The 15,913-nt window shown below is 44.0% G+C and overlaps 1 protein-coding gene across 3 annotated transcripts in view; it reads left to right on the top strand.

Annotated features, from left to right (window-relative positions):
- The window catches only part of SMURF1 (SMAD specific E3 ubiquitin protein ligase 1), a 55,177-nt gene extending 41,272 nt beyond the window's left edge, over positions 1–13,905 (top strand). For 2 of the 3 annotated variants that reach the window (XM_081169493.1, XM_081169491.1), the window contains 8 exons: positions 277–380; positions 3,386–3,500; positions 5,481–5,659; positions 5,975–6,112; positions 6,897–7,017; positions 8,597–8,798; positions 9,233–9,317; positions 10,240–13,905. In XM_081169493.1, the coding sequence (XP_081025619.1) occupies positions 277–380; positions 3,386–3,500; positions 5,481–5,659; positions 5,975–6,112; positions 6,897–7,017; positions 8,597–8,798; positions 9,233–9,317; positions 10,240–10,339 (1,044 nt within the window). In that variant the 3' untranslated portion in view covers positions 10,340–13,905. The remainder of the gene's footprint in view (positions 1–276; positions 381–3,385; positions 3,501–5,480; positions 5,660–5,974; positions 6,113–6,896; positions 7,018–8,596; positions 8,799–9,232; positions 9,318–10,239) is intronic. The other variant, XM_081169492.1, reaches the window with a different exon arrangement.
- Positions 13,906–15,913: the final 2,008 nt, after the last annotated feature.

The raw sequence follows: 15,913 nt of genomic DNA, 5'->3' as shown, positions 1-15,913 counted from the left end.
AAGAATCCCGGAGCTCTCCCTCCGCTTCCCCCATTTGCCCTCCTGGATCCCTGGTGTTACGCCGATTTCCTTCCCCCTCTACCAAGCTGCGTATCCCCCTGGTGCTGGTACCTTCTCCTGCAGAATCGGGGAGCCTCTCCTTCGCCTTTCGCTCTGATGTCAGTTCCCTGACAGGTGCAAGAAGGGCACCTCTAGATATCCCCTAGATATGTGAAGAGTAGCTACTGTTGAAAAAGTGTTCATTTCCTGAGAGTATACTTCTGTTTCTTACTACAGGAATCATACCGGCAGATAATGAAGATGAGGCCAAAAGATCTAAAGAAGAGACTGATGGTGAAATTTCGAGGAGAAGAAGGCTTGGATTATGGTGGAGTGGCAAGGTGAAAGACAGGTTCTTAAAATGACATGTACTGGGCAAAGGAAGCCCTTTGCAGAGACCTCCAAATATTGCAGATAAAAAAACAAAGGAACATTTTATCAAACCCACGAATGATGTCAGCCTTAGCATGTAATGCTACAATTTACCAAGGTTTGGCATTACAAGGGCCAGCCTTTACAAGCCTTCGGCTTGATCCAGCAGCATGGTCCTATTTGTCCCCTTTCCCCAAGCTGGGCAGGGGGCTGTGCCTCCGCACCTTGTCCCCGCAAGTGACCCCTTCTGCCCCCTGCCCTGCTTAAAATAATGGCGGCCTCGTTCCACCCAGGAGAGATGGCCTCTTAATAGCTAATGTGCAATGTCTGGCAGAAGAGGAAGCCTACTGAGACAGAAAGGTGGGGTGTTAATAAATGTAAGCATTGTTTTTAAAAATATTGAAATAGTAACAAATCAAGTTTTTGAATTTCCAGGGATTCAGAAAGATTAAAAGCTATGGAGATGTGAACATTGACAGCTTCTGCCTTTAAGACAGGTTCTGTGGTGTTTGAAAGCTTGTACGTTCTTGCTCTCCTCCATATGTCATATTTTAATGCCATTGCTCTTCAGAGCAACACAGAATTAAAGGTTTTTAAATTTAGTACTTCTCAATTTTGCCCTCACATTTGGAAGTTGCGTTTTTTAATGGTATGCTTTTTATGAGATACCCAGTGGCTCTAGAATCCAGTGCTTTATGAAACTGTCTTCTGAATAACTAGACACACAATAATCATTTCCTCCCTTCTAAATTAAAAATAATTTTCGGAAAGATGTCAGAAATCAAGTCCTATGTGTTCTTATAAAAGTATGTGCCACTATGTTAGCCTTTCTCAATCTCTGGCCCCAGATGTTGAATTACAACTCCTATCATTCATAGCCAGCAGGGGCAGCAGTTAGGGATGAGGGGAGTGGTAGATGTTTTGCATTCTCTTTATCTAACTTGGATATAACCCTCTGGCATCTGAGGGTTGCAGTCAATGTTAGTTTTACTTAGAGTAGACTCAGTGAAATGGACATAATTAATGTAGGTCCATTAATTTCAATGGGGCTACTGTGAGTAGAGCTTGGACACAATCTTTTGCATTGCGCTGCTCCTGGGGATAGGTCTGTGACTATCCAGGGATCTGATTGTGATGCTGATTCCTCTCTTGCATCTGAGTTGGGAAGCTCTTCCAAGGGCTGAGTGTGCCAGTGACTAAAATTGCCCTGAGTAAGACTTTTCTTTTGTCTAACTCCAGTGATACATTCTCTGATCTTAAATTCTCTAGACAAAATTCTTGTTGTCTGGAGCGCTTCCCGTTTGACCTCTCCCTTGTCATCACTGGCGTGTTGCAAGAGTTTATCTTGTCTGTGCTTTATATCTGTCTAGACGGCTGCTGAATGCTCTAGTACAGCCTATTCAAACGCCTCCATTTAGCTTCAGGGGGACCCATGTTGTGCAATAAACCCACATACAGTGTTACCCCAGGTAGAAACTCTCAACACATCATCACAGAAACCAGGCAGTCACCAAAGTATTTCCAGAAACTAAGTTCCTGTAGAATTCCCTTTGTTTAGCAGCTTCCTCTTCACCAGTCACGTTATCAAAACTATCTGGAGTGTCCTTTTGTATCCTTTTAGTTGTGTTTACAAGAACAAATACATACCCCTGGATAAAAGTCATATTGAAGAAAATTGTAGATGTGCCTTATTGGGAATAAGATTTTATTTTGTGTGTGGAGAGAGAGAGAGAGAGATACAATGATTTGGTAATGTTTACATTGTTAAGTTTTGATAACTTGCATTTCTGAAAATTACATGTTAAACAGAACTTACATTTGGATTATCTTGGAGGTGTTCTTTGCAAGTTGCTTTGTAGCAGTCATTGGCTACGGACAATTAAAAAATATAGAGACAGACACACAAAAGTACAAAAAGATATTCAGTACAATTATATTGCTGTCTTCAGCTCTAATCAAGATTATTTTGCTTAATCATATTAGGTAACCATCCTTCTATTGATTTTTAGGAGCTTGCTCTCATCTTGCTGCCAAAACAATATTTTAGAAACGTGTTAATTTACAGAATAGAAAACAAACTCTTACCTGACTTCCTATATAAACTTATGTGAGGTTTTAGAGTTGGAAGGGACCCCTAAGGGACATCCAGCCCAACCCCCTGCAATGCAGGAATCTCAACTAAAGCATCCTTGACAGTCTTACGTCCAAACCGGCACTTGTGGTTTCAATCCAAAACAAATCACTATCATTATCTGGAGCCAAGGTTTGTTCTTGGCTTTCCGGTCATGACTCATTTGGAAAGAAACGGTGAGTGCTACTTTGAGCCTAACACTGAGCTAGCTGGTCCGTGGTTGTTTCCCCACAGATTAGCAGAAGTACACAGCAAGGTCTCTCAAGCTGTCTGCACCAGCATGCAGCTCACGGTCATTATGGTTTAAGCAAACGAGACAGCTTGACAGAGCCAATGAAGCCAGCTTGAAAAGAATGCCTGGTTGTGTCTAATGGTGCATTAATAAAAGGATACTTGGTTATGGAAAGTGACCCAATTTTCTGTCCGCTGTAGTTGCATTGAGTGTTAACCAAAGAGTTCTGTGAAACAAATGAGTGCTTGTACTCTTTTCTTTCCCAGTAGAAGTTGATCAAAGGAACAGGCTTGTCCTAATTTGCCTCCTTGTTTAGTCGTTTAGTCGTGTCCGCCTCTTCGTGACCCCCTGGACCAGAGCACTCCAGGCACTCCTGTCTTCCACTGCCTCCCGCAGTTTGGTCAGACTCATGACCAGTTTGGTCAGACTCAAGGAGGCAAATTTGCCTCCTTACATTGCACCAAGTCTAGATTCTCTCCCACCCCCGACCCTCTTTTTTGTAGAAGTCACAATCTGTATCAAATGAGTAATGGGTCCACACGTTACTGGGTGGGGTAAGCTTTAACTCCACCATCCAGCCTCTTCCCTAACATATGTCTCTTGCCTGGCAGGGAGTGGTTGTACCTTCTGTGCCATGAAATGCTGAACCCATATTATGGACTCTTCCAGTACTCCACGGATAACATTTATATGCTGCAAATAAATCCAGACTCCTCTATCAATCCTGTAAGTATTCTAGAAGCAAAGCAGGTGTGTGTATGCGGCTTAAATACAGGCTAATTCTCTGAAACCCTGGTAGTGATATAGGGTCCAAACAGCAGCCAATCTTGTTCCATGAGACCAGTGTGGCTTTAGATTCAAACAGCCACTCCCATGCCACGTGGCAAATCACTTTTGTAATGCGGGAGTTTCAGAAATATTTTGATGTGGCGTCGACTCTCCCATTCAGGAAGGGAGATGAAAATGTTCACCGCTGCGGCATGCAGACTCTTGGGTATATTCAAGTAGCTCTTTGGATTTCAACCATAAGCCCTTTGCAGATGTTCACTATATATTCACAGAGGGATCCAGCCTCTCACTATCCCTCACACCCTCACCTGCTGTTTGCCCTTTCGATTTCATGTTTAGAGCACATGGGTCCAACCTTTGCATGCTGCACGCTTGGTTTTGTGGTATACAAAATGCACTTTGCTCAGTGTTTAAATAGGAGCCTTTATGCAACAAGTTGAATGTGCAAACAGTAGGGTGGGCTGGCTTGATTCTAATCTCCCAGTGCACATGCAGTTTGAACCACCTTTGCACAGTCCTGAGATTTCCCTTGCTTGTGGTATTACGTGAGTCTACCTATCTCTGTTACTTTTTCAGTTAACACCAAATAGACAAGTGAAGGTAAGTGTGCCTATCATAACCGAGGAGAAGCATTGGTGGCTTGTAATGGACTAATTTTGTAGAACCTCAACTTACCCATTAAAGGAATAATTAAAACTTTGTTTGTTAATTACCTTGTCAGTTCCACACTAAACCCTCATTGCATAGTTTTGCCCCTTAGAAGATCCACTGCATGTTAACAACTTCAAACACACATACCCACACGCGCCTTGCAGAACTGATTACATCTCCATTCTGTCCAAAACCCATATTATTTTTCAGCCTCACAAAGTTCAGGGTGGTATTTGGTGCAGATTGGTTGCCCAGGTAAACAGTTGGTTGCCTGGAAAGAATTTGGCAAATTACAACAGTTTTACCCATATTTGATTTCAAACTAAAGGGGGGTAGTTGTAGCTTGAGTATTATTATCAATTTATTTTTATTAATTTATTATTTTTATTAATTTATTATTTTTATGAATTTATTATTTTTATGAATTTATTATTTTTATGAATTTATTATTTTTATGAATTTATTATTTTTATTCCCTTGTACAACCTAAGGTCCCAGGGTAGGTTGAAACAATTTAAAATACAACATTATGCATTATGAATGCATCATGTGTTAATGGGACTGATCGAAATGACCTCATATATACTCAGGACAAACAGCCTGTCTAGCCCAAGCAGCATGTGTATTGAAAGCCTTGGGGTTAGCAAGATTAGCATATGTACAAAAACTTTAAGAAAACCTTCAAAGGGGGATGAGAACGCCCATACAGAGAAGTGAGTCATCTCAGTGGCTGCAGAAGGCTCCATATCTGTTGTCGGGAGAATTGAAAGCTTGGGAAGGAGAGTGACATGGAGTATCTTAGAAAAGGGCCTAGTTGGTTTTGTTGAACCTTGAATGGCACAAGCATATGCTATGCTGCAACATTTTGTTTCAGGTCTCTGTTGTTCTGCATGGAGAGAGATTGTACAATAGCCTCCCCAAGCAAACGTTGATTGGGCCCAAGTGCCTGCTTTTAACTGCATTGGCTCAAGTAGATTGGCTTTTAACATGAATCGCCATGTTTGTGGCTAATGATCTGATGGTCGCAAGCCTGTAGTGCAGTATGGTGGGACTGTGGTCTTGAGACTGAATGCATTTAGTCAGCTGTGTTAAGTATATGTAACATTGAATTCTGTGCAAATTGATTAATTTCTCATCCAGAGGGCTTGAGATCATTAAGCAAAACTTTCATTGAACTAGGAAATGGCTGAAGGCATAAGTCTAGCCACAAGAAGTCAGCATTGGGCTTCTCTTCCAGATAATGAGTCTCTTCAATGTTTCTCGTAGGATCATCTGTCTTACTTCCACTTTGTTGGTCGGATAATGGGTCTGGCTGTGTTCCATGGACACTACATCAACGGAGGTTTCACCGTTCCTTTCTACAAACAGCTGCTGGGCAAACCCATCCAGTTATCTGATCTGGAATCAGTCGACCCAGAACTACACAAGAGTTTAGTTTGGATTCTGTAAGTATTGCATACGCAGTTGAAAGCTTTTTAAAAAGACTAGGGCGAGGGGAAGCAGCTCCACAAAGTAGGACTTCGCAGCCCCTCAAAGTCACTGTTTGTCTGCATAGTCCTCTACCATCGCTTGAGTGTGTAGACCCATCAGAATCTCTAGTGCTGTCCAGCAAAACAAAGGTAGAGTTTGATTGTAAAAGACGCTAGATCAACTCCTAATAAATAGTTTGGATTCTTCCTAGCATAGTGTTTACTTAAGAAGAATGTTTTGTGCGCCCTGGAGAGTACAGAAATGACTTGCAGTCTTTGCCTTGTTGACAGAGAGAATGACATCACTCCGGTTCTGGACCATACTTTCTGCGTGGAGCACAACGCTTTTGGCAGGATTCTGCAACATGAGCTCAAACCAAATGGAAGAAATGTTTCTGTTACAGAGGAGAACAAGAAAGAATATGTGAGGTACCACCAGAGGAGGTTAAATGTTATCCTCTCATAATGCAGAGGTGGTGGTGGTCAGTCTCAGTTTCTCTGTCTCTCTCCCCACTCCTTGACTTGCACCAGTTTGTGTGTTCAGAACATTTCAGTTCTGTAGTGCAACTGTGGGTCAAAGTTATCCAGTGATCTCTGTAATATGTGTGCTTGTGCGCTACTAGTTGCTGGAGACACCTTAATTTTTGCCACCTAGTGTCTTCTATTTGGCTTCGGAATCTCATTCTTATGATAGCCTTGACTAATGCCACACAGTTGCTGCTGAAGCTGTAGGCCAGAGGTGGTCTTGATGGGTCTTGCAGTGTATTTTGCAGAATACATTTCTCAGCTTGTACCACTCGGTGTTCTTCTTTGTGGCTGTGCCTTTCATCTGCTCTGCCTCTTTCTCCCTATAGTTGTATGCAGCTTGTTGCTAGAATCAACACAGAATTTGTAACTGGTCACGGATGTCCAAATTGGATGATGACTTTACTCAGATCTGCCTCCTTTAGGTGGTGGGAATTGGCAGCATAATTGGGGCCTGATACATGGACCCCCCAGTGGTGCTGGAGATTGGGCAGGCATGCTGCCCACCATGCACAGGGATGAGATCCCTGCAAAAAATATTGTTTGCTCCTCCCAAAGTATTCCTCGCTTGGGAGTTCCTAGGGGGGGAAAATGCAACATCTTGAGTGTACCTATTTTGTTGCAAGTTATATTTCACTTGAAGACTTCTGCGTTCAGTTCTCACTTTGGATTCGCTCCCTGTCCCCAGGTTGTACGTTAACTGGCGGTTCATGAGAGGAATTGAGGCCCAGTTCTTGGCTCTTCAGAAAGGCTTTAATGAACTTATTCCTCAACATCTACTGAAGCCTTTTGACCAGAAGGAGCTTGAGGTATTGCATCCTTTTCTCCATTCAAATTACGTTGTGATTCGTGTGTTCCATTAAGTGCCGGGGGGGGGGGGGAGGAATCCTCCTTTTCATATTGAATGGGACAGTTTTGCCTGAAGCTGCTAGGCATGCTAAGCCTGCTCTTTGCTCCTCACTACTGTTTAAAGAACACTGATGTTCTACCTACACCCATCAGAGAAGATAGTTGAGTGGCTGCTTTTGCACATCAACAAAATGCAGGAAAAGGATATGCAAACTCCAACCTCCAAAGCTAGACAAAAATACTGAGCTGGGTGAGGACAAAACTATCTCCCCAGGATAATAAAATGCCCCCAAAACCAGACGTTTGGGCACCATTAGGAAAGTGGAACCTTTTTGTATTGGCTGACATACCTTCATGATCTCCAGGTGTGCATAGCAATTTGATGGCTTTGAGTGGTCGACTCAACCTCATTGTCAATACAGATTAACCAAACAGCTATTTTTTGTGATCAAATCTTTGTTAAAAAATTCTCGATCACTTAGGAAGATCCACTGGGTCAAAACGCTTCTGATCTCAAGGCAGTATCTATTTTTCATTTCTCACAGCAGTTTGATGTTCAGTTATTATCGTACATTGGTGGTATTACTTGCATTTTAGTAATAGTTGGATGGTGCCTTGTACGCCTCCTTCCAGGAACTCTTGCAGCCAAGCTGGTACCAGGATCCCCAGACACACTGCCCAAGCTTGTGCCCTGGGAAAGTTGCTTAGGTGCTGCTAATACAGTGGTTTGACTTCAACCCCCAAAGCGCCCCTATTCTCTCTTGAGACAAATGGATGTCAACAACAATACAACAACAAGTAATCAGCATATAAAAGGTTTGGCCAGTCCTATATCCAGGAGGAAATGAAATTCAAAAACCTAGGAAAGACACTTAACTGTGGAATTAAATGGTGTGCATAGTGGATACAGAAAGTTCTGTTTGTGTGTAAAAGGTAAAGGTACCCCTGACCGTTAGGTCCAGTCGCAAACGACTCTGGGGTTGCGGCGCTCATCTCGCTCTACAGGCCGAGGAGCCGGCGTTTGTCCGCAGTTTTTTCGGGCCATGTGGCCAGCATGACTCAGCCGCTTCTGGCAAACCAGAGCAGCGCACGGAAATGGCATTTACCTTCCCACCGGAGGGGTACCTATTTATCTACTTGCACTTTGACATGCTTTTGAACTGCTAGGTGGGCAGGAGCTGGGACCGAGCAACGGGAGCTCACCCCGTCACAGGGATTCGAACCGCCAACCTTCTGATCGGCAAGTCCTAGGCTCTGTGGTTTAACCCACAGCACCATCCGCGTCCAAGTTGTAAATACTTGTGCACTCTGTGTCAGAAGGTGTGAATGTGTGACTCCTGATTTGTACGGCGCCTTTCCACGCACAGAGAGAACAGTATATCACAAAATCAACAGTCGCATGACAATTTCACAGTAACAGAAATAATAAAAGAGCAACACAGTAGTCGGTAAAACAGCATACAACTCACCCACCCACCCACCCATATTTCAAATCTATAAACGTTCTGCCCCTTACATTGTGTATTTCTGATCCATCAGCTTATAATAGGTGGCTTGGATAAGATCGACTTGAATGACTGGAAGTCCAACACACGCCTGAAGCACTGCATGGGAGACAGCAATATTGTCAAGTGGTTCTGGCAAGCGGTGGAAGCCTTTGATGAGGAGAGAAGGGCCAGGCTGCTGCAGTTTGTGACGGGCTCCACGCGGGTTCCCCTCCAGGGTTTCAAGGCTTTGCAAGGTGACTGATAGGGGTGCTGAGTTAGCAGGCTTCTGCAGAGGGCTGCCCATGGCGCACCCAGTTAACCTGCCACCAGTTCCTCCTTGATGATTCTGCCCTTTGTTAGCTTATACCATGAATTGTTCCGTCTGTAACACATGGAATTGCCTTATACTGGAGCCAGTCCGTTGGTACCTCTAGTCCAGTACTTTCTGCTCATAACAGGCAGCAACTTTCCAGGGTCTTGGGCAAAGGGTGTGTGTGCTCACTCCCATTTTGTTTCTCTCTAGACTCGTTGGCCTGTGTGTATGTGTGCACATGCGCACCTCTGTGCTTAGGATCTGTGACTTCCCAATCTCTCCCTCGCTGCTGTCGGGGTTTATACGTGTCAGAAATGACTAGTGTGCTCATAGTTGTGTTTTTGAAGGGCCTTAACTAGAATGTCTGTTTGCAAGGTTCTACAGGCGCCGCAGGACCCAGGCTCTTCACTATCCACCTGATAGATGCAAATACAGACAACCTTCCAAAAGCTCATACTTGGTAAGGCTGCTTTTCTGCCCACCCAGCTGTGGTGAAGTGTGCCTGTGCAGATGTGCCCTCAAGTCTGCCCAGATGAAATAGCAAAGTTTTGCCAAAAGTAAATTAAATTAAAGAGTGATTAGAGCTATTTTGGGCAAAGTTAAATCATACTCACATATAGCAAAGTACTGTTGAAACATTCATGAATGGTGGAGGCAGCAGTCTATGGATTCTAAATGTTTTTAATTCCATGTTTTATATGCACAGTAGAAAAAGAATCAATTAATGTTGGAAGCTGTATGAGCAAAGACCCCGTTCAGCTAATTACACCCATGTTTTGACTAACAGTTTGCAGATATAAGGGCCTAAGTAAATAAGGCATGTTAATGCTTGTGGCAACTAATCCTCTGTTCTTTAATAAAAATAGGCTGCTTTGAACAAGCCCAATTTAGAATGGAGAAGCAGCCAGGTGCTAGAAAGGGTGCCTCGCTTTCTCCTCACAGTCCACCTTTCTGCTCCAAAGCCACCTCTCCTCTCCCTCCCCCCCCCCCACTGCTTTGCACCCTTGGGACTTGTAGTCCCAAACTTCCCATTGGCACCAGGTTGGGGAAGGCAGCCACGCTGCAGAGAAAGCAGCAAGCTCCCATTGGAAGCAAACATGCTGCCCTGTTTTCTGCTGGCTGGCTTCTCACTGGGCCATCAGCTGTTTCAGTTTCTGTGATCCCGGAAATGCTTTGAAATGATGTATTAGTGAAGGTTGGCATCTTTCCTGGCAAACTATTAACTGCTAAACAAAGCCAGAATTCTGTTGCAATTCCTCATAGCAATACAGCAGATACAATTGGCCAAACCAGAACACCAGCCTTTTCCAAGGGCTGGGTGAAGAGTTGCATTTTGAGTTGGTGTCAGCAGGGCCCTAACGCCAATCTCTTGCCTTCTGCAGCTTTAACCGAATTGACATTCCGCCTTATGAGTCCTACGAGAAGCTTTATGAGAAGCTGCTGACAGCTGTGGAAGAGACATGTGGGTTTGCAGTGGAGTGACTGGGCAACCAAAGGAAACAGATACTACTAGCTCATGGACCACCAAATCAAAAAGCTGTAAGAAGAAGCTTGCTGTGAACTTCTTTTGTCCAAAGCATTGCGACGCTTGACAACTGGGGGAGTGGAGGCTGCTTCCTCTCCTTCCTTCCTGTGGTGGTGTTGGGGGGGGGGCTTTTGTTGGGGGTTCCCACCCATACTTTTCTCCCCTCCCCCTCCCCATTTTCCCCCCATGTCCCATGAAACAAAAGGCAGCCAGGTTCAGCATTTGGTTTTGGTTACCCAAGATATTCTGCTAGACTCGTAACACATATTGTGATAAGGTCAATGACCTGTGGTCTTTTTTAATAGGAGTATCAAACTGTAGTTGAGTATCTTGAGATTGGTTTGCTGAGGACTTTTCAACTGGTAGGTGTATCTGGATGTTTTGTCTTAATGCAGTCCTGAGCCCTTGTAGCATCCAGAAGCATCCTATGGAAGTGAGACTGGCACCGGGATTCCAAATTGCATATTTCAGAATACCCATTAAAGAACAGTTAGCAGGAAACGACTCCGTAGGTGCAGACAGCTGAAGGTTATTCCTTGAGAGGGAGCTTTTTGTCCAAGTGTGGTGGCTTGGCTCTTAAGAGAGAGGAACCCAGAGGAGTCCAAGCCATCTTGAATTGGGAGGTAAGTTTTCATTCTGGATGCTTTGTACATGAGACAGATTTGTTCTGTGGACTTGCTTCCCTTCTGTGTGTGATTGAAGGCTTGTGTTAGAGAATGTGGCAGTGGGGAATGGGCCACATTGTCAGCAGCCTGGAAAAGTTTTCTCCTGACATTGTTTTTTCAGATTCTTTTTTTTTTTAACTTGAAACTGCAGAAATTCTTTTAAGAGGAAATAGCTAAAAGCAAAACTAATGGAACCAAGTTCCGTCGTTGAGCCACTGGGAGTGGAAAATGGCTCTGTTGAAAGATGAATATATAATAAAGATCTAACACAGGGGTTTTAAGCCTACAGATACTGAGTAACCCAGAGTACTGCTTTCAAACTCTTCTCCACCCTGACTTTCATATATCTGAAGCTAATGTTCAAAGTTGGTGTCAAGTGATTGGTTTCACACAGCTTCTCAGATGCAGGAGAATCAACTCTGTCGGGTTAACCAAATCAAACAGGTTTTTCAGTTTCCACAACAAGAAACAAGGCACTGTTTTTAACAACATAACATTTTCTTGGCAAAAAGGTCAACTAGTAATCAGTTGTGATTCAGTTCATAAGACTCCCCCCCCCCCAAATATGTATATTAAAATGGTTTTAAGCAAAGATGCATATTAACCGTTACTTTGGACAAGTAAGGACATTGGGGTTCAGCCATGGGTCAAATGGTTCCTTTACCTACAAGGATATTTCTGTTGCTCATTTTTATTTTTATTTTTAAAACATTGAATTTGATAATAGCTTTAAACTGTGATATGACAGATTTAAGTTAGATACCTGTCAGAGTCCTAAAATCTTTCTTTCCTGTTGTTAACCGTATTTTTTTTAGTGTGTGTGATGGACACATGAGGATTATATTTGAGAAAGGAATTCTTTTTATTTTGTGTTTTTTGCACCATGTGGCTAAGTGTTGGATTTTTTAGGTGAGCTAAGGTTTGACTTGAAATTGCCTTTTGAATCCAGGCGCACTTAAGGGACCAGTTAGCTGCAGCTAAGTTATTTAGGAAGGGAAGTGTATCAAGGAGGTTTGAGGGATTTTGGATTCACATATTTGGTTAAGCATCTTTGTAGTACTCTGGATAATAGAAATCTCATGATCTTGCCAAATGTCTGTGGAGATCAGATGTTGTTATTGGACACATTAGCCCTGTCAGTGGAATTTGAATGCACAAGGTTTCGTAGAGATAGGAACGTCACACGAAAAGGTTTTCACAAGTCATTTCCATGCAAATCTGAGGTGGTGGAAGTGAAAGGTCTTCCCTGAGCACAGAGGCTGAACAGGTTGCCCATGTGAGATTAGCAACAGTTAGCAATAGCGACTGTTCACCTGGAGGTGAATCTTAATGTGACTCTTGCCATGTGGTTTCAGCTTCTGTACGGTTGGAGCCCACACCATGCCAACGACATTTGAGATGGAGAAGTAAGAGAGCAGGTGGCCACAGATGTGGCAGGCATGCTCCGAGGGCAGCATGAGCATTGGCCCGAGTCCGTGTTCAGGCCCTGAGCACATGGCGCCTCTGTGATAATAGTGCAGAAGATTGGGGGACTTCTATCTCCAGGATATTCTTTACATTTCCCATTTTGTGTCACTGCTCCAACACCCAAGAGCCCAAACAGACTGTTTGCTGCATCTTAGCTTGAGGCGGCGGCAGCAGCAGCAGCAGCAGGGATCAAAGGAAAAAAGTAGACCAAAGCCCCCCCCCCCCCCGGGTGCTGGCTAGAGCGGCACAGACCACTTGCTTCTGCTCAGGCTGAAACTTCCACATCTCCTCCCTGAACAAGAGAGGGTATAAAATATAAGTGGGAAAGTGGGATTCTTGCTGCTACAATCTGCTGAGCTTCAGCACAGTCTTTGCTGAAAGCTTTTTAGCAGTCTAACCATCCAAAGGACACGCAACAGACTTGATGGTTTTATATTTTCCCTGCAGTGGTCTCTTGGTAGATTCAGGCCCTCCGGGCTTGCAGCAAGTCCGTGGAAGTCTACCCTAAGGCAGATGGAGGTGGTGAAGGGAACAGGAAGTTTCCTACTCTTACACAGCTGACTTGCTGGCAGTACACCTTTCCCCTCTCCCCCTTGTAGGAGGTGGTGAAAGGGCTCAGTTGAGACAGGAACAAGAGCAGGGCTACGTGCTTCCTCTTCCCCCAAGCAGCTTATGACATCCAAAGTCTTCTTTAATCTAAAATCTCCAGTATGTCTAGCAGTGTAGGTCAGTGATGCAAATCTGTTTTTTTGTTTGTTTGTTTGCTTGCTCTTTTGTTTAGTTGCCCTGAAATGCATCATCCTTCGTTTATGCACTCAGGGATGTAGGAAATTGCCACTCCTTTTGTGTTACGAATTGGAAAGGTATGAGTGAGTAGCTCAAGGTCTAACCTTGTCATATTGGAGCAACTTTTTGTTTCTGAAGAGGCTGCTTGTTCAGCATGGGGTGTGGTTTATGAAACCTCAACTATCATTCAGACGCCTCTTTCCCCCACTTCCTTAGTCCATTGCCCAGTATACTACACTGTAGAGCACAGAAAGTTTTCCAGAAATGCAGTACATATTTGTTCTTACTCAGTTAACTTTTTTTTTTGTTCCTCAACCACTTTATAATGTATTTTTTAACTTATTATTTTGTAACGTCTTGTTTTTAAGTATTGCTGCTACTCCTTGTTACTCTTCTCACCATTTTTATTGCGAATTTTATTTTGTGAAAAAGTTGTACACTAATGTTCTTCATTTTATGTCTAAATCAAAGTATTTAAAGAAATACTAGTTCTATTTAACGTGGTTATGGAGCCAGCTGGAATAAACCGTGATTGTATAGCAGGCTGGGCCCAGGAGGTCATGTTCATTTTTGTTACATATGCAATAAACTCTCACAACTTTAAATTTGTGTAAAATCTTTTAAAATGTTTCCACTAGTGTGTTAGATGCACCAGAAATGTAATACTAATCATTTTAGCTTTCATTGTGACTAGGAAGCTACCTTAGGCCAGGTAAGATTATTTGTTCCTTTTGACCAGGGCAACTCATCTAGAGCTCTCCAGCTGTTGCTCACCTGTATCGTCCTTTGTCATTGGGTGTGGTGACTGGGGCTGGTGGGAACTGGATCCCCACAACACCTGGAAGATGCCATAATGGCTTTCCCTGATCTAGGATAGTATTGTCCACTCTTTCCCACCACCTGCCCTGCAGATCCTTTTAACTAGAGGTGCCTGGCACTGAATACGGTACCTCTAGCATGCAAAGCATTTTTCTTTGTCATTTAAGTCTGGCCCCTTTTTATATAGCATCTTGCCTGCTCACCTGTGAGAAGGAACAGCCTTCTACCCTGGCAGAAACATCCTTGTAATGGTGTTGAGCCACAATAAGAAGTGTGTGGGGTCAGGAAAGCCAGTTTTGTTTTGTTTTTTAAAAAAGAAACTGTGGATAGATTTGCAATCTGGCTCCCATGCTCTCCTTCCCAAAAGCATCCTGCCACATGATGGCTGCCCTGAACATTTCCTCCCTGCTTGGAAGCAAAGGGGTATGTGGACTTATAATCGAGATGTGCCAGAGCCACGTGCTCTGACTTATGGGCACATGCAGAGTAATGATGGTGTTCCTTCCTGGGTGGCAGAGTCATTAATACTCCTGATGGATGTTCTCTTTTTCTTTCGGACTTGGAGGAACAGAAGGTCTTGGCCTGCCTTCTCGCTGGTTCTTCTCCTTCCTTGGATAGAACAAAGAGTGTCATTGTGCCCAGGTTGAGACTGCAGGCCCTGGCAAAGCTCGTCCTGAGCAGAAGCACTTGCATGACAGTGACGTGCTGATGGATCGACTTGGACAAAGCTCACCTGTCCGCCTGCTTGCCTGTAACCATTACTTTCCCTTCCCCGACTCCACATGTGCTCTCCTGGAAGGTTTGTGCTTGCACACTGGACACGTGAGCTGGATGGGTTGCACGTGTTTTTTCCTAAGAGCACACTCTCCAACCTGCCAGCTCCGGCAATTTTCCTCATGTTGACTTGCTTTTGTGTTGGTCCCATAACCTGTGTGAATTGCAGAGGATCCTGGGAAGATTACAGAGATGCTTGCTGAGGGCATCAGCTCAGCTCGTTGGCAGGGCTGGCTCAAGGCGGGTGGGGAGCTTAGCAAGTGACCTTAGCAGGGACCCCTCTTGCTGTGATGGTGCCCAGCCACAGGTTTAACTAGTCATACACTCCAACATATCTCCGATGAAAACAGGGACGCCCTAAGGAAAAGTGGGACTTTCCGAGATCAAATCAGAAATTGTCTTCTGTAAATCTGGGACTGTCCCTGGAAAACAGGGACCCTTGGTGGGTCTGTAGTGGAGTGTGGCTGTTTTAAATTTCTTACAGTGGCCTGTTGCAATGTGATATTGGGGCCATTTCAGGACAGTAGAACGGCCACACGCTGCTCCCATCACCAGGAAAGTCACTGCATGCATCCGTGTTGGTGGGCCTTACTGGGACCCCAGCAGCTAAGTCCTGCTGGTTACTGACACCAGGCCTGGAGGTTGGGCTTCACTAGCAATCTCCTTGCTTTCCTCCTGCTGGCAGGTGAATATTTTTCTATTCCAACAGGCCTTTGGGAACTGACTGCTTTTGAGGAAAGGGCTGGTGCTGTGCTTTAATTCTATTAGTGCTTTAATTACACTTTAATGATTGTCTTCTCTTACGTTTTTAGCTTGCTGTATTTTATCTGTGTTAGCTTCCATGTGTTGGAAGAAAGGTGGGATATTATTAATGATCAGTTCTTCTTTTGGGGGGTACTCAAGGGTACGTAGTATCAACCCCCCCCCCACAATTTTAAAAGTGTGGCACTTACTGTTACAACTTCATGCTAGGTACCTGCACCTTTTTTTCTTTGAAAAACCTCCCAATGATAATAATAA

The sequence above is a fragment of the Podarcis bocagei genome (assembly GCF_964188305.1).
Source record: "Podarcis bocagei genome assembly, chromosome: 14".
Classification (NCBI taxonomy): domain Eukaryota; kingdom Metazoa; phylum Chordata; class Lepidosauria; order Squamata; family Lacertidae; genus Podarcis; species Podarcis bocagei.
The sequence above is the reverse complement of the archived record's forward strand: the minus strand, read 5'-3'. Positions and strand labels throughout refer to the sequence as shown.